Here is an 18216-nt window from a genome sequence, read left to right as displayed (position 1 = left end):
GCAGCTGGGGTGAAGGTAGGGGCCACCTACCTGCTCCAGGGGGATCACGAGAAAGGAGCCGCCCCCTGCGCTCTCGGTGACGATGGCCAAGAAGCGGGCATTGACGGCACAGAAGTGGTTGTCGTGCACATTCTTGGTGATGGGGATCCCATCGAAGCAGTGCTCCCGGTTGGCCACCTTCCCGTAGACGTTCCGGAACTTGGAGCTACGGTATTGCGGACGCCAAGACATCTGTGAGGGGTCAAGAGAGACAAGGGTCAGGCTGGGCCTTGGGGGAGGGAAGCTGCGGCTCAGAGGTGCAGCAGGTGAGCAAGCCCTGCGTCCCCCATCAAAAAGAGGTGGAAAGGAAGGAGCATCAAGAATTCAGGGCACACTCCTGTGCCCAGCCCGTTCTAGTGGACTTAATCTTTTAATATCATCTTACACAAACAAAGATTGGCATAGGGGCTTTTGGCACACATGTCTATCCCACTTTCTTTTTTTTATTTTCATTTTCATTTTTTTTTTATTGAGACGGAGTTTCGCCATGTTGGACACGCTGGTTTCAAACTCCTGACCTCAAGTGATCCACCCGCCTCGGCCTCCCAAAGTGCTGGGATTACAGGTGTGAGCCACCATGCCTGACCAGATGCCCCACTTTCTAGAAAGGTTGTAGGGTCCTTTTTTACCCAGGAACCTATTATGTGATAGAGCAAAGCAACAACACACACACTCCCTCCTGAGCGTCTGGAACTGTGCTCGGTTCAGCATGGGAGGTGCGGACAGCAGAGGCCAGCCTTCACCAAGATTGAGGACAACGCCACGGCAGGAGTGGGGTGGGGAGATGTCCTTCCATGTGCAAAAAGGCAACCCCCCTGCCTATTGTCATCCCCTCCTTGGATTCTCTAGCATTTCTAATCCACAAGTACACCCTCAGAAATCTCTGGAGTCCTGGATATTATCACCAGGTCATCAGGCTCAGAGAGGTTAAGTGACTTGTCCAAGGCTGCACAGCTGAGTAGGATCATGAACACAGGTCTCCTGACTGGAAATCTGAGACCCTTCCTATGCCAGATTACCCTTTGGAGCAAGGTTTCTCAGCATGCGGCCCACAGATCACCTGTATCAAGGTCATCTGGGGTGGGGGAGGTCTCTGAACTTCCTATGCCATTTACAAGAAATGACTGGGTCCCAGTCTAGACCTACTGAACCCAATATTTTGAGGATGGAGTCCAGGAATCAGTACTTTTCCATCACAGCTGGAGAGTGTCACATTGTGATGACAAAGCACACGATTAAAGTGATCTGGATTGCTGATTCACTTCATGAGGCACTGCTGTCTTGATCTGGATTGCTGAGTCACTATATGAGGCATTGCTGTCTCGATCTGGATTGCAGAGTCACTACATGAGGCACTGCTGTCTTGGAGCACTTACGGAATCCATAGTGGACTTTGCATGAGTAACAAACTTCTGTTATAAGCTGCTATGATTTTGGAGTTAATTTGTTATTACAACATATCCTAGCCTGTTCTAACTGACACACGTTGTGTAGAGTTTTGTTTTTGTTTTTTTCTTTTTGTTTGTTTGCTTTTGAAATGGGGTCTTGCTCTGTCACCCAGGCTGGAGTGCAATGGGGTGATCTCGGCTCACTGCAACCTACACCTCCCAAGGTTCAAGCAATTCTCCCACCTCAGCCTCCTGAGTAGCTGGGATTACAGGGGCGCGCCACCATGCCCAGCTAATTTTTGCATTTCTAGTAGAGTTGGGGTTTCACCATATTGGTCAGGCTGGTCTCGAACTCCTGACCTCAGGTGATCCACTAGTCTCAACCTCCCAAAGTGCTGGGATTACAGGCATGAGCCACCGCGCCCGGCCTTACTTTGTACACTTTTAAGCAGCTTATCATGCTCTCATTCTCTGTCTTAACAAAAACAATAAAAAAAGACATCGGCATATTGATCCAGTTTCCTTGCCTATCCACCATGTGAGACAGAAGCACACGGAAGCCTGAGAACACACATGCGCACGAGTGGGTGGATGGAGCACAGGATGGGTAGCCCTGAAAGGAGCTTAGCTTCACCATAGGATGCTGCCGTCTATGGGGAATCCCTGCAAACGGGCTCCATTGCAGCAGCCCTCCTGGTAGACACATATCTGAGTGCCGTGGGCCACAGCAAGTGCCCAGCCCAAGGTATGGCATACAGCAGGGCTCCATGAGTGCTTTGTAAAATATATATGCTTCTGGCCCAACAGACATTGGCCTCATCTATCCCCTTCCCTTCTGCCATATCTCCTGATGTGCCTTGAGTCTCCCACCCCATCTCAGGACAGAAAGGGGCAAGCTAATTTCTTCACTGAAATCTCTCCAGGGAGGAAAAATGAAAGGAAATGTCACCACAGGATCAGGAAACCAACACTGGGAATTTGGCTGAAAACAAAACTTTGCTTTTTTTTTTTTTTTTGATTTTGAGATGAGTTGTATACTCTGTTGCCCAGCCTGGAGTGCGGTGGTGCACTCAGCTCACAGCAGCCTCCACCTCCCAGGCTCAAGGGATCCTCCCGCCTCCGCCTCCCAAGTAGCTGGGAGCGCAGGTGTGTGCCACCACGTCCAGATAATTTTTGTATTTTCAGTTGGCTGGGCTGGTCTGGAACTCCTGACCTCAGGTGATCCGCCTGCCTTGGCCTCCCAAAGTGCTGGAATTACAGGTGTGAGCCACCTCGCCTCCCAGCCTGCATTTGATTTAAATCAAGCCAGGAGCGAAGCCACAAAGGCCTGTTTATTGAAGGAAGAAGTTCAGGATCCAGGAGAATCCCAGGTAAGACTCCTCACCTTCAGGCAAATCCTCTTCCACGAACTCTCTCAGCCCCAACCCCGCCTTCTCCACTGTCTCTTCCCCACTTCCCAAGGTCGCCCTCCATCCACCAGGGCCAGTCTCCCTGCTCTCCACTCCTCCCTACTTCCCTGCCTTTGCCCACACTGTGTCCCTGTCCCACCTGCCTTTTCTCTCTGCTGAGTTCTGCCCCAGACTGTCTGGATAAAGTCATGCTGGAGAGGTAGGAGCACTGGCTGGGAGCCTGGTGGGTCACTGCCAACTGCCCCTTCCCTTCCACAGCCCGACTGTGTGACCTCAGGCAAGCCCCTTCCCACTGCAAGCTGACTGTGTGACCTCAGCAAGCCCCTCCCCTCTCGGGGCTGACTGTGTGAACTCAGCAAGTCCCTCCCCTCCCAGGCTGACTATGTGACCTCAGCAAGCCCTTCCTCTCTCCAGGCTGACTGTGTGACCTTAGCAAGTCCCTCCCTCCCAGGCTGACTATGTGACCTCAGCAAGCCCCTCCCCTCTCCAGGCACTGGCTCCTCATCAGGACACCAGCTATTCCCAAAGTGGAGTCCCGGGTAGTCCTTTACATAGTACAGAGATGAAATTTTTCATTTTTGCCATTCGTGTGTTTAATTTGCTTTAGAAAAAATATAACTTGCACGCCAAATCCATTATTTCAGAGACACCTACTGCTAATGAGGCTAAGTTTTAAAAAGTGAATCAATTCAAAGAAAAATACAGTATGAAAAGCATATTATGGGTGGTTGGTGGACCTGGCAAAAGTTTAATCTGAAGTGAGAACACTGGGTATTGCTCTGTCTTTTCCACGCAGAACATTCTCGATGCCAGTTTCCACAGAAGAGAAAGGAGGTGTTGCGCTTGCTCACTCCAACCTCCTGTTCCTTGCTGGTGCAGTTCTATCCTGGAATATCTTCTCTGTGCAGCCAACTCTCAGAAAATTTTTTTTTTTTTTTTTGAGATGGAGTCTCGTTCTGTCACCCAGGCTGGAGTGCAACGGCCTGATCTTGGCTCACTGAAACCTCTGCCTCCCGGGTTCAAGCACTTCTCTCATCTCAGGCTCCTGAGTAGCTGGGACTACAGGACACATCGCCACACACGGCTAATTTTTGTATTTTTAGTAGAGACGGGGTTTAACCATGTTGGCCAGGATAGTCTCGAACTCCTGACCTCATGATCTGCCTGCCTTGGCCTCCCAAAGTGCTGTGATTACAGGCATGAGCCACTGCGCCCGGCCATACCCTCAGCCTTTAAGGCCCGACTCACTCTGACCTCCATAGGTCACAGTGACCTCCTCAAAATCCATGGACAGCCAGCACCTCTCCCTCAGCTCCTAGCCTAGAGCTTGTCCTAGCCACTCCCACCCTGGGGGGTGGGTCGCTGCTTTGTGATGGCAGGAAGTGATACTAGGGTCTTCTGAAAGGGACTGAAGACTAGTTTGCACTTTTCCTAGGCAGCCCAGATGAGTCCTGGAGGCCACGGGGAGACCTGCTGGGCAACTGTTCTGGTGGCAGCTCCAGCCCATCTGTGAAGGGAGCCCAGCCTGGTGGGGAGACAGACCGTACAGTTCAGCACCCACCAGAACCCAAGGCTCAGGGAGCCACTTCACACACCATGTCTGGTGAGCAGGGATGGCAAGTTCTATCTCCAACCTCAGCATGGCCTGTGGCTGGGCACCGGGGATGGTCCGCACAAGGCCTGTTTCTAGACTGAGAGCCCAGCTCTGTGCTCTTCCCTGTGCAGACTTCACCGCAGGCTCTCCTGGGGGTCTACATGGGGAAGGGTCACAGGAACCGGACTGGAAGCCACGCAGAGCTAGATTCAAATCCCAACCGTGTAGTGTGACTTGGGCAAGTCACTTAATGTCTCTGTGCCACCTCCATCTACTCCCATATTAAAGAGGCTAGCAGGACAGGTGCGGTGCCTCACGTCTGTGATCCCAGCACTTTGGGAGGCCGAGGTGGGTGGATCACAAGGTCAGGAGATCGAGACTATACTGGTCAACATGGTGAAACCCAGTCTCTACTAAAAATACAAAAATTAGCTGGGCATGGTGGCGCACATCTGTAATCCCAGCTACTCGGGAGGCTGAGGCAGGAGAATCACTTAAACCAAGGAGTCGGAGGTTGCAGTGAGCTGAGATTGTGCCACTGCACACTCCAGCCTGGAGACAGAGCGAGACTGTCTCAAAAAAACAAAAGCAAAACAAAACAAACAAACAAACAAAAAAAAAACAGAGGCTAGTGGGCATGGTGGCAGGCACCTGTAATCCCAGTTACTTGGGAGGCTGAGGCAGGAGAATTGCTTGAACCCAGGCAGCAGAGATTGCGGTGAGCCGAGATCGAGCCACTGCACTCCAGCCCGAGGAGAATTGCTTGAACCCAGGCAGCAGAGATTGCGGTGGGCCGAGATCGAGCCACTGCACTCCAGCCCGAGTGACAGAGACTCCATCTCAAAAATAAAAATAAAGGCTAGGCCTGGTGAGGTGACTCACTCCTGTAATACCAGCACCCTGGGAGACTGAGGCAGACAGATCGCTTGAACCCAGGACTTGGAGACGCCAGCCTGAGCAACATAGCAAAACCCCGTCTGTACCAAAAACATACAAAAATTAGCCAGGCATAGTGTTACGCACCTATAGTCCCAGCTATTTGGGAGGCTGAGGTGGGAGGATGGCTTGAGCCTGGGAGGTGGAGGCTGCAGTGAGCTGAGATTGCAACTGCACTCCAGCCTGGGCGACAGGGCCCAACCTTGTCTCAAAAAAATAAATAAAAAATAAAGGTAGCTAATCATCCCCATCTCCTCCAAGGGCTTGGGAGGAGCCGATGCCAAGCTGCCTGTGATGTGCCCAGCACAGGACATGCTGACCTCATAGGCTCACCTGAACCCACCCGGGAATGTGCACACTTACCCCAGGTTCCCCAGGTGGAGCGCTCAGCGGCCTGCAGTTCCTGTGCCTGCTTTTCCATCTGACTTCACCTCTTGCTCGTCCACCCTCCCTCTTCTCCCTCTCCCTGCTCCTTCTGCTTCCTCCCACTCTCTGCCCTTCTTTCCTCTCTCCCCCATCACCCCAGCTCCCCAGTCCTTAGGGTGTAGACAAGGGAAGGAGGCATTTGTGGTGAAGGCTCTGGGGGGAACGCATGTGGTCTTCTTGAATGACACTCCTTGTCCATCTCTTGTTGCCCCCCACAGCCCAGCTAGCACCTCTGAACTGGATGCTGTGTCCTGGGGGACCACAGCGCTCAGGCTCGGGGTGAGCAGGCATGTTCTTGCATCGAGCATGTTCCTTGGGGATGGGCCTGGGCAGGCCCTAGAATGAGGCAGCCCTGCTTCCTGGGAAGAATGGAGAGTGTCTGTCTCTCCAAGGGCTTGCTCTCAGCAAGCCTGGGCTGGCCTCTCCGCAGTGGCTGGTAGGCTGGAGCTGGATCTCCATGGAGATTCTCTCGGTAGGGCCTTTGGAAGGGCCAGGGGAAGGGAGGTCAGGGGCTGCCGTTGATCAATGGCTCCACGTCCCTGGGCCTGAAGTTCCAGGTGAACCTATGCACAAGTGTTCACACAGGACCCTGAGCTGGGAGTCTGCAGTCCTGGCTCTGCTCCCCATTCAGACTCCTACTGACCTTGGGAAAGGCACTTCCCTGCTTCAAGCCTCCAAGGACCAGTTGCCCCTCCCCCTCTACCCCAGCCCTCTGTTTCTTTTTACTTCTGTGGAATTATGGGAAAAGAACTTGCAAAAATCATGACTCCTGCTTCCTTATTACTTCAGCATGCATTTCCTACAAAGGAGGGCAATTTCCTTAGCACATCACCATCATCATATCCAAGAAAACTGACCATGCGTCAATACCATGCAATGCCCAGTCCACGTTTAAATTCCCCCAAATGCCTTTCATAGCTATTTTAGTTTCTGAAGTAGGATTCAGCGAATCCTAGGTTCATGTGTTACATTTGGTTGTGATCTCTCTTTTGCCTTCTTTAACCTAGAACACTCCTATCCCTTTTTTTTTTTTTTTTGAGATGGAGTTTCACTTTTGTTGCCTAGGCTGGAGTGCAATGGTGCGATCTCAGCTCACTGTAACCTCCGCCTTCCAGGTTCAGGCAATTCTCCTGCCTCAGCCTCCCGAGTAGCTGAGATTACAGGCGTGCACCACCACACCCAGCTAATTTTGTATTTTTAGTAGAGATGGGGTTTGTCCATGTTGGTCAGGCTGGTCTTGAACTCCCAACCTCAGGCGATTCACCTACCTCAGCCTCCCAAAGTGCTGGGATTACAGGCATGAGCCACCACATCCCACCTTATTTTTTATTATTTTTTTTTAATGGCATTGCCTTTTGGAAGATACTATGTCAGTTGTCTTAAAACATTCCAATGATTTGTCTCATGACACTTTGTGTCATTGCCAAAATTGTTCCTGTGTCCCTTGTACACTTTAAGAGTTAGCTCAGGCCTTGATGGATTCAAGTAAAAATGTCCTCATTATTAGTCACTTGGCTTTGTTAAAGCATGAGAAAGGAGAGGGGAGTGCAGCGGGAATGTGTAAGCACACACCTGGTCTGGCTGGTAGCAGTGAAGAGGCCACCTGGCCAGTGGCAAGGGTTTGTTCTGGAAGGTGATGGACAGAGGCTGGAAGGCCAGGCCAGCCGCCAGTACACACTGTGGGCCAAAGCTGGGTGTCTGCAGGAGGACCTGCATGACTAAGGAGCTGACCTCGCTGTGAGGTCAGACGCATGGGTATGCAGGCAGGGAACGGAAAAGACTCCTCCCTGCTCTGCCAGAGAGAGGAGACTATGCTAAAGCTGCAGCTGGGGAAAGGGCCCAGATCTCGAGGGGAAATCGGGGGGGCCGGCCAAGAGGTGACCTGAAAATCTGGCCCTTTGTCCTTTACCCCTGAAGACCCTGCCCAGATCCTGGTAGATTCCCCCTGATTGGCTCTAGTGACAGCAGGACACATGTTCTCTGAATCTTTTAGGACCAGTGAGCGCCAGGCGTAGGACTGGGACATGTAGGTTTTGAGATTGGTTTTCAAGATTGGTTTTGAACTCCATTAAAAACAAGGACTTCCTTTTTTCTTTTTTTGAGATGGAGTTTCACTTTTGTTGCCCAGGCCGGAGTGCAATGGCACGATCTTGGCTCACTGCAACCTCTGTGTCTGCCTCCCAGGTTCAAGCAATTCTCCTGCTTCAGCCTCCCAAGTAGCTGGGATTACAAGCATGTGCCACCATGCCCAGCTTATTTTGTATTTTTAGTAGAGACGGGGTTTCTCCATGTTGGTCAGGCTGGTCTTGAACTCCCGACCTCAGGTGATCCGCTTGTCTCAGCCTCCCAAAGTGCTGGGATTACAGGCGTGAGCCAACACACTTGGCCAAGAGGACTTTCTTAATGGTTAGAGCTGCCTAACTTGGAAAAAGAAGCTGCCTTGATAGGTAGTGAGCTTCCCATCCCTGGTAGGGGGTGGGTTTAAGATTTAGGTAGATGACCTCTGGTTAAGGACAATGTGGAGTAGATAGAACCAGATCGCCTTCCAGTCCTGAGATAATAGAGTTCCTCTGCTTTATTAAAGACATCATGTTGGAACACAGAGGAGCTTTGGGGTCTGCCATCCCGGTTCTGCCACCTGGCTGGGGGCCTTCCTCCTCTATATTCCCCTATTGCGGCTTGATTGCTGTGACCCTGAATGACAACAGCTCTTCCATGGCAATAGCTGTTGTTGGCGCGTCCCACAGAGCTGATTAATACTTGGCACTTACTTCAAGCTTTAGATATGCATGTTTTCTTTCTCCAGTTTACTAGATTGTAAGTTAGCAGATCATCCAACTCCTTCTGGCCCCTGCACAGCCCCACCCCACTTTATGCCTAGTTCAGGGCTCCCTTATGGCTGAGCCTCATAGTGACTCTGGTTGAATCATCTCTCAGTACGGTGGGGGGGCAAGAACCAAGGTCGGGCACAAGGAGATGCCTCCTTCAGGGACCTCACTCCAGGGCTGTGACTCCAGCCTGCTGAGGTTTCACATTTTATTTTCAGGCTGATATGCTGCCCTTGCCCACAGGACGAGGGTCTGGTCTTTCCCCTCCCTCATGAGCCCTTCCTGTACCACATTCTTCCTTGTGGTCATGCAGCCCTATCTCCATTAGGCTCCTTGTCACCAGGATTCCAACACCTCTGAACCCAGTACTGCTGTCAGGCTGGACCTAGTGAGTCCCTTGCTGTTGACAGCACAGAATCAGCAAGGGGCTAGTGCCTGCAGAACCACCCTGAAAAGCCCACCTGCTGTCATGGTCCTCTCCAGACACCACCTCAGTCAGCCCTGCTGCTGCCCAGCGGGCAGAGCTAGCCAGCTGCTGCAATCCCGTGTATAACATAGAGCGCATATGTGACTAATGGAGGGGTCAAGAGGCTTGTCCAGAGTCACAAGCTATCAAAACGGTGTGGCCAGGACTTCAGCCACAAACTTCTGACTCTTCGTCTACTGTTCTCTCTCTCTATTTTTTTTTTCTGACCGAGTTTTGCACTTGCCCAGGCTGGAGTGCAATTGTACTATCCCGGCCCACCGCAACCTCTGCCTCCTGGGTATAAGTGATTCTCCTGCCTCAGCCTCCCAAGTAGCTGGGACTCCAGGGCTGCATCATCATGCCCGGCTAATTTTGTATTTTTAGTAGAGACGGGGTTTCTCCATGTTGGTCAGGCTGGTCTCGAACTCCCAACCTCAGGTGATCTGTCCGCCTCGGCCTCCCAAAATGCAGAGATTACAGATGTGAGCCACCACGCCTGGCCCCTACTGTTCTTTCCAATACAACACACATCTCCTTCTTCAGCCTCTCCACCTCAACTCTTATCCCTCCCCAGTAGCTCCAAAAATATAGAGCCCTACACAAAAGCATAAAGAAACTGTACAGTAGGCAGGGTTTTAGGAGTCAGAAAGAATCTGGTGGTTTCTATCTTGGCTCTGCTACTTGTTAGCAGTACGACTTAGGACTAGTTACTCAACCTCTCTGAATATCAGTTTCCTTAACTGTAAAATTAGTATAATGTCATCCAGCTCACTGGTCACAATGATACGACCAAATACAAAATGCCTGGCAAAGTGTCTGGCCCAGGATGGGTGCTTGCTCAACACTAGCTTTCCCCACTCTCTTCTCCTGTGAGGGAGAGTCTCTGATTTCAAATAATCAAGTGTTTACTTGGGGACGTCAGGCTTTGCCAGGAGGAGGAGGAGAGGGCTGGGCTGGGCTGGGCTGGGCTGGGCTGAAGATCAGGAGGAGGGAGGGAGAGGTTCTGGATTCCAGATGTGCACAGCTGCTGGGCCTGCTCCCTGGCAGCCTCTCCCTGGGCCCAGGGCCATCCTGGTCTCCCTCCCAGATGGGGAGGGCCCGGAAGGAAGAAGTAGTCATTTTGCAGCTGAATGGCCCTTATAGCCTCTCAAGAAATGTAGGATGGCTTTTTTCTCCTCTGAGATAATCACTATGTACACTCCACATGGAAGCAAATCGTATCCTGTATCTCGAAAATGATTTATTGTGGCCAGCGGGTGCATTTGCTAGATGACAACATGACTGAATTTAGTTTTTAACTGGAACACAAAAATGTAAGAGGACAGCTTTTTTAGTTTCTGACTCAGGTGAGGGGGAAACGTGGCTACAGTCACATCGCAGGGCTGGAGGAAGCCCCCTGGGAAAGAGCTGTGTACCGCGGGGAGTCCAGGAGAGCTCTCAGATCCGCCCTGGTAGCTCCCACAGGGCAGCCCATCGGAACATATGGCAGAGCCGCTCCCTGCTCATGTGCTGTCAGAGAAAGACTGGCACTTTCCATCTCGTTTGGTCACTAGCTGTGTGACATGGGACAAGCCACCTTCCTTCTCCAGGCTCAGTGTCCTGTTCTGGGGTAGGTGGGTAGCAACTGCACCTAGGTCCTGGAATCTTCATGAGGATGGAACGTGAGCATGCAAGAGAAAGAGTGTGGCCCTGTAATGAATGAAAGACGCTGTGATCAACAGCCCCATTTCATCCACAGCGTTCTGGGTCTTGAGCGAGAGCTGATCATCTGTTCCTCCTCCACCCAGGAAAGCTGGACGCACGGGAGGAACACAGGGCATGTTTCCAAGCCGGAGGGAGCAGAGGGAGCCTGCCCACAGTCCCGAGGAGCCCGCCAGCCTGGGCAGTAATTCCCAGTGGACTCCAGGCTTCAGCATCCTCCTCTGTAAAATGACAAAGCCAAACAGACAGGGAGGTGCACGAGCTGCACATTTCCCTCAGCATAGCATCTCCCAGACCCCTGCCCTGATCAATTCCAAACGTGGTTATGCATCAGAACCATCTGAGGAGCGTGTGATGGAGGCACGTATCTGCGGAACCAAGAGAGTCTCTGCTCTTGCCTGTGCACCTAAGACTAGGCTCAAATCGCACTGTCCCATAGGGTAGCTACTAGCCACACATGGCTGTTTAAATTCAGGTTAATTAAAATTAAATTTAAAATTCCTCATCAATTAGACTAATCACATATCAAGTGCCCAATAGGCATGTGTGGCTAGTGGCTACCATATGGGACAGCAGAGATTACAGAGCATTTCCCTCACTGCAGTGTGTTCCATTGGACAGCACTGGGAGAAAAGACATCAGTTAGCTCCTAAAAGAAGTCATCAATTGGCCCCTAAAAGTCATCAGTTAGTCCTGAAAGTTCCTGGGTAGGGTGTACACGGACTTAGGAAGGGCATGATTTGGAGTCACTCCACTGTCTTTCCCCGCTTCTCTAGCAAACGTGGAATTCTTGGGTTCCAGGCCAGCTCTCCTACCAATTCACAGGGTCTCTTGGGCAAGCCCCTCATTCTTCTCACCCATGAAATGGGAATTCCTCCTGGTCACCCGGCTCTGTCCTGCCTCCCTCATGCTATCAGGGAGTGGATGAAAGCCAAGTGGGAACAGGCAGGGCTAGGACAGCACCTTCTCAACAGTCTCTAGATGCTCTACGCAGCACGCATCCACCACCCAATGCAAGTCCAGCCAGAGACACAGTCTACTCTGTACCAGGCCTGTGCCCTGAATCCCTGCAGCCTTTCCTGCTCTGAGGAACAAGGCTGGACATGTGAGGAGAAGCCAACAGCCTCCTCTGCCTCAGTCTCTTCAAGACAGCTTCCCACCTCCCCCAGCATGGTCACTGAGCTGGGAAGTCGTCCCCGAGGCCCCCAGATTCCATGCTGTGCTCCCCTTGCTCCTGGCTTATCACACTAACAACAACAACTAACGTGTGTTTAGTGCTTACAATGAGCTAAGCATTTTACACTCATTATATCCTGCAATCCTTAAAATAACCCTGAGAAATAGGCACAATTATCATCCCCATTTCCAGATGCGACGGGGTTTGTCCAGGTCCCTTAAGTGGAGGAGCTGGGATCTGATTCAGAGCTGTCGCCAGGGTCTCTGCTTGGCTTGTCTGCTCCCAAACGACCCTGGCTGTTGTTGAGGGTGGGGACTGCAGCTCATTCTTCCTTATTTTTCCAGGCTTACCATTGGGCTTAACATCGTCTTGATAAATGGTTACTAGACATACGAGTGAGGGAAGGAATAGGAGGGCAGGGACAAGGAAGAGCAACCCAAGTCTTTGCCTCAAGGCCCGTGAAAGTCCCCTTGTCCCCATATTCGCAGCACCAGATCCCACAATATCCACTCTGCACAGAGAGCCAGGAAAAGGAAATGTCCGCCTCCCCACAGGCCCAACTCTTCCTCCATGTGGTCCTGCCGCAAAAAGGCTTTCATGGAACCATATCCTGCCCGAGCAGAAAAGGACTCACAAGTCCACTAAATCCAGCCTCTCAGTTCATAGACAGGCCCAGAGAGGAGGAGTGACTTGTCCAAGGTCACACAGCAGGGTCTCTGGATGACCAGTCCACACTGCAAGCTTCCTGCCCTGGGGGTGGTAGGATCTGGTGCTGCCGCCTCTCCCCTGCAGGCAGATCCCGTGGGAGTCTGGCTGCCTGGGCAGGCAGTGGCAGAGCAGCACCCAGGCCCCACCCAAGGGAAGCATCCACGCTCCATTGGGGTTCTGTGTTTCCCTGGCCAAGCAGAGAGGGGCGGTGGAACTCAAAGCACAGATGGTTTCTACTTGCAGCCACTGAGGCTGGTCTATGCCAGACTCCTGACCTATTTTGAGGAATGAGGCCCCGCTGGCTCAGAGATGGCCTCCAGCTCACACCCTCTTAGCCCAAAGTCTGGCAGGAGATGGTGGTTCAAGTCCAGTGGGGAGAGAAGTGAAGGTGGCGAACCTTTGAAAATGAGGCCAGCGTGGATGGTCTGTAAGCTCAAGCTCCAGGGAACAGGTCCTCGGAATGCGAGCTCCAGGTCATCTGCCTCAGAGTCGCCTGAAGTGTTTGTGGAAATCCAGGCTCCCGGGCTCCACTTCTAGCCTCCAGAATCACACACTATGGGAGTGGGCCAGGGAATGTGCATTTTAACCAAGCCCACAAGGTGATTACTGTTTGGGATCTTTGCTATTCAGTGGACTGCCTGGCATTACCTGGGAGCTGGTTAGAAATGCAGAATCCCAGGCCTCACCCTTGACTCAAATCAGAATCCATGGTTGAACACGGTGGTGTCCAGGTGGTTCACACAGATGATTAAGTTGAGAAACACTCTCCAGCTCAGTGCTTCTCACACTTGAACGTGCACCGCAGTTACCCAGTGGGCTTGTGAAAACACAGATTGCTGAGCCCCGGAGCTTCTGATTCAGGAAGTCTAGGGAGGGGCCTGAGAATCTGCATCCCTAACAAGTTACCAGCTGATGCTGAAGCTACTGGTCCCGGAACCAGACTTTAGTCCCCGAGCGGCAGTGCTTCAAGGAGCACTGGGCCCTCCGAAGCTTCAGCTGTGTGACCCTGCATCTGTCCCTTTGCCTCTCAGATCCTCCATCAGAAAAATTGATACAATTCACATTTTTCCTAGGATGGTTATGAGGATCCAACGAGATGGTACTGTGTGTGAACGTGCTTTGTAAACTGTGACTGCTCAACAAAAAATATTTTATCAATCAATCTGCACCTTCAAAAGTGCTTTGGGTCATCCCATTTGCCCTTGACAGCCACCCTGCCGGCCGGCAAGTGAGTAAAAGTTGAGGGATGCCTAATGTATCCCTCGAGAGCTTTATTCTGCATTTCTAGACTGCCATGCACAAGACTGTGCACACAGCAAGCGCTCAATAAGGGCTGGTGGAATTCAACCCAGGACTTCTGGTTTTCAGCCCAATTCCCTTTTCACAGCAGGTCCTACTTCTCACACCCTCCTTCATGGCCTCCAGCCTCTTGGTAGGTGAGGCTGAACAACTTCTTTTTTTTTTTGAGACTAAGTTTCGCTCTTGTTAACCAGGCTGGAGTGCAGTGGCACGATCTTGGCTCACCGCAACCTCCGCCTCCCGAGTTCAAGCAATTCTCCTGTCTCAGCCTCTCGAGTAGCTGGGATTTCAGGCACACACCACCATGCCTGGCTATTTTTGTGTTTTTAATAGAGATGGGATTTCTCCATGCTGGTCAGGCTGGTCTCGAAACCCAGCCACTGAACAACTTTTTAAAAAGGCTGTTTCATAGTCAAGGCTAAAGGCTGAGCTGGGGAGATGCCTGGCACAACTGCCACTGCTGAGGCACCCTGCCTGTGACATACCCTGCCCAAGTCTCAGGATAACTGGGATCCTGTGTTCAGAGCGCCTGGCCTGCCCCTGGCCGCAGACCAAGACCATGCTCCCTGTCACCTGGTAGTACAGAAAAAGATGGACTGATGAACTGTCCCCGGGGGAATGTGGCAACTGGCGACGGGTCTTCCCCTTCCCAAGGGATAGTCTATCTACATGACAGCCAGGGGATGGCATGGTATAGAAGGACGGTCTGCCGGCTTTGCTGTAGCATCTCTGTTAGAGTAAAAGGAAGCCATCTCTCAGCGCCCCAAATGAGAAAGGGGAAGCTGAAGTTCTTTATATTACTGCTAATCATTATGGGTATAAAAAAGGGTAGTAAATCAAATTGTCCATGGAGAAATAGATACCAGGCCACACGCACGGAGCTTATTTGGAGATAAACTCTTTGCACTGTCCACCCTGCATCGTCCCCAAGGAGAGAAAGAAAGAGAGAGAGAGAGAGAGAGAGTGTGTGTGTGTGTGTGTGTGTGTGTGTATGTGTGTGTGTGTAGGAGTAACCATTTCCTCTTGGACTTTGGAAACAATTCAAGGGGCCTCACCAGCTGAGGGTCTAGAAACTAGAGCAGAAACTTTTTTTTTTTTAATTAAACTTAATGTTACTGAGGAAATCAATGGGTTTTTGTTTGAAAACACCCCTGATGACTGTCTCATGATGTTCTCCACCTCTCACTTGCTGTCTTGAAAAAAGAATCTAGTAGTTAATTTAGGACTCAACAAGGAAAGAGGAGCCTTCCTGAGATTTGTGGCCAACAATTTCCCTGCAATGACCTCTGTTCCCCCAATTCACAGGGAGGCCTCCTCACTCTAGGTGGGCGCATAGCCTCCCACATGACCCTCCAGGGCACAGCTCTGCTCCCTCGGAGTGACCCACACTCAATGGTGACGGCAAAACCAACCAGCTCCTCCCCTGGAGGGTTTAAATGTGAGCTACATTGCACCACTGGTTGGTGGCAGAGGCAGAAGCCATAAGCAGAGGGAAGGGAGATGGAGAGGAGGTCAGAGAGGAATGTAAAGGGGATCATTGTAGTTTTTAAATCATGTTAGTGCGCTGTATTCTGCATTTACTAGGTGTGACCTTCCTGCTCGCCCTCTAAATGACATCCATTTATTGGCTGGTCATGGTGGCTCACACCTGTAATCCCAGCACTTTGGAGGCCAAGGCAGGCAGATCGCTTGAGGTCAGGTGTTTGAGACCAGCCTGACCAACATAGTGAAACCCCGTCTCTACTAAAAATACAAAAAATTAACCAAGCGTGCTGGCACACACCTATAGTCCCAGTTACTCAGGAGGCTGAGGCACCAGAATCACTTAAATTCAGGAGGCAGAGGATGTGGTGAGCCGAGACTGCGCCACTGCACTCCAGCCTGGGCGACAGAGCGAGACTCTGCCTCCAAAAAAATACAAATATACAAAATAAATAAATGACATCCATTTATCCAGGGAGAGTTAGGACTGTCAAAGCAGGACTCAAAAAATTCACATTCTGGGCCAGGCGCGGTGGCTCACGCCTGGAATCCCAGCACTTTGAGAGGCCGAGGCGGGCGGATCACGAGGTCAGGAGATCGAGACCATCCTGGCTAACACAGTGGAACCTCGTCTCTACTAAAAATACAAAAAATTAGCTGGGCGTAGTGGTGCGCACCTGTAGTCCCAGCTACTTGGGAGGCTGAGGCAGGAGAATCGCTTGAGCCCAGGAGGCAGAGATTGCAGTGAGCCAAGATCGTGCCACTGTACTCCAGCCTGGGTGCTAAAGTGAGATTCCATCTCGAAAAGAAAATAAAAAATTCACATTCTGACATCCAAGATAGGATTCTGCAGCCCCAAAATATCTTAAGAGCCAGAATTGTCGAGAGAGGACTTTTCTCAACTCCCGTCTCTCCGTGTTAGCAAATGACTCCATCACAGGGAGGTCCTGTCTGGTTGACTCCATCACAGGGAGGTCCTGGCAGGACACCAGGCAGAGGGGGAAAGTCTGGCCCTTACAGCCTGCAGGACTGTGGGTTGGGAAGGGAATTAGAGAAGTGGATGTTCAGGAGTGTGCCCAGATTTCCCGTACTTGGGGCCAGAACCTTAGGGGGAAATGCATTGAGGGTGCTCTGTCTCAGAACATAGGAGTGTCTCTCCAACCTACTGGCTGAGATTCTGGAAGGAGAAAGGACACCGTTCCAAGCAGTGGGTCAAACAGAAGTTGGCTTCACTGAATGAGATGGCGAGGGGTCAGGCCAGAGAGCCTGGAGCATGCCCTTGAGCCTCCTTTGGTGCCTGGCTGGAGGAGAGGACGCAGCAGTCCTGCACAGCCCCAAAGCAGGGTCTGAGAGCCACAAGCCAGTGAAATATTGCCATGGGCAGGGACAAGGCATGGCCTGAGAGGCTGTGGACCAGATAGTCTAGGTCTGGGCAAGATGTAGTGAGATTCGGGTTCTGAACTCTGCAAGGCCAGCCAGGGCCTTGCTGGGGATGCATCCTGCTATCAGGGCCAAGAGCCAAAGGGACCATGAGTTCGTCAGCTGTAGACATCAGCAGGAGATGCCCAAAGAATGCTCTGGGAGAAGACAGACCAGCCACACCTCAGGGACATCAGCCAAGACACGTTTAAGGTCCACTGGGGAGCCAGGGCCCTTTTCCTCCAACCCCTGAAGTCACATGAGCCTGGCCCATCTCTATCCACAGAGGCCAGAGGAAAAGCTCTGAAAGATGATTCCTTTGGAGTCATCCAAACAGATGTCAAATTACCCCCACCGGGCACAGTGGCTCATGCCTGTAATCCTACCATTTTGGGAGACTGAAGCAGGTGGATCACTTGAGGTTAGGGGTACAAAACCAGCCTGGCTAACATGGTGAAACCCCATCTCTGCTAAAAATACAGAAAAAATTAGCCAGGCATGGTGGTGTGTGCCTATAATCCCAGCTACTTGGGAAGCTGAGGCAGGAGAATCGCTTGAACCTGGGGTGGAGGTTGCCATGAGCCAAGATTGCACCACTGCGCTCCAGCCTGGGCGACAGAGCAAGACTCCATCTCAAACAACAACAACAAAAGTACCCCCAAAAGGTGAACCTGTACATTGTAAATTACTCAATCAGACGTACTCCACTGGACCGAGCTGAATGCGTTTTTTCTGCTGCCTACCGGGTGGGGCTCCTGGATGACACCAGACAAGCTTCACTGGAAACAAACTTGCCTTTTCTTTGCACATCCAAGTCATCAGGGCTGCCAGCTAAGACCATGAAGGATGTCCCCTGCACAGATGGGCCGTGTGGATGAATAGCACCCGAGGGGTTATGCCACATGGGGGCCATGGGTGCAGGGGTCACTCACATCACCATCCCAGAGTCCCCGCTGCAGCAGTCAAGATAATGGGAAACTCAGTACCTTCTAGCTCCAAAATTCCAGGCATCTGAGGCCTGGAAGCCTCGGAGGCCTGGCTGCTGGTCACTTTCTAGCCCTGCCCTCCTCATTACTAAAGGTCAACAGAGTCTGTTGCTAGCAACCAACAGAGAGCCCTCTCCAGCGATGCTGAGGGATGGTATGTGGCCGTCCCTGGCGGCCACCCAGGGTCATTCCAGCAGCCTGTTTACACTCAGGAGCGTCTCCTCCTGGCAGCTCAGGAGGGGCTGTCATTGTGCAGGTATCAGCACTTTCTCTGGTGTGGCTGTTGATGTTAAGAGGTAAATGAATTGGTCCTCCGGGGTCCCTGACCATCCCATCCCCAGGGACCTACCCAGAACAC

The 18216-nt window shown here is 51.7% G+C and overlaps 1 protein-coding gene across 4 annotated transcripts in view; it reads right to left on the bottom strand.

Moving 5' to 3' along the window:
- The window catches only part of CORO2B (coronin 2B), a 153334-nt gene that overhangs the window by 78486 nt on the left and 56632 nt on the right, over positions 1-18216 (bottom strand). For 3 of the 4 annotated variants that reach the window (XM_032244625.1, XM_032244626.1, XM_032244624.1), the window contains exon 2: positions 31-231. In XM_032244625.1, the coding sequence (XP_032100516.1) occupies positions 31-231 (201 nt within the window). Of the gene's footprint in view, positions 1-30; positions 232-5729; positions 5829-18216 lie in introns of those variants that run through there. The other variant, XM_032244627.1, reaches the window with a different exon arrangement.

This window comes from Sapajus apella, unplaced genomic scaffold (genome assembly GCF_009761245.1).
Source record: "Sapajus apella isolate SASKATOON/1434 unplaced genomic scaffold, GSC_monkey_1.0 scaffold55, whole genome shotgun sequence".
Lineage (NCBI taxonomy): Eukaryota > Metazoa > Chordata > Mammalia > Primates > Cebidae > Sapajus > Sapajus apella.
The sequence above is the reverse complement of the archived record's forward strand: the minus strand, read 5'-3'. Positions and strand labels throughout refer to the sequence as shown.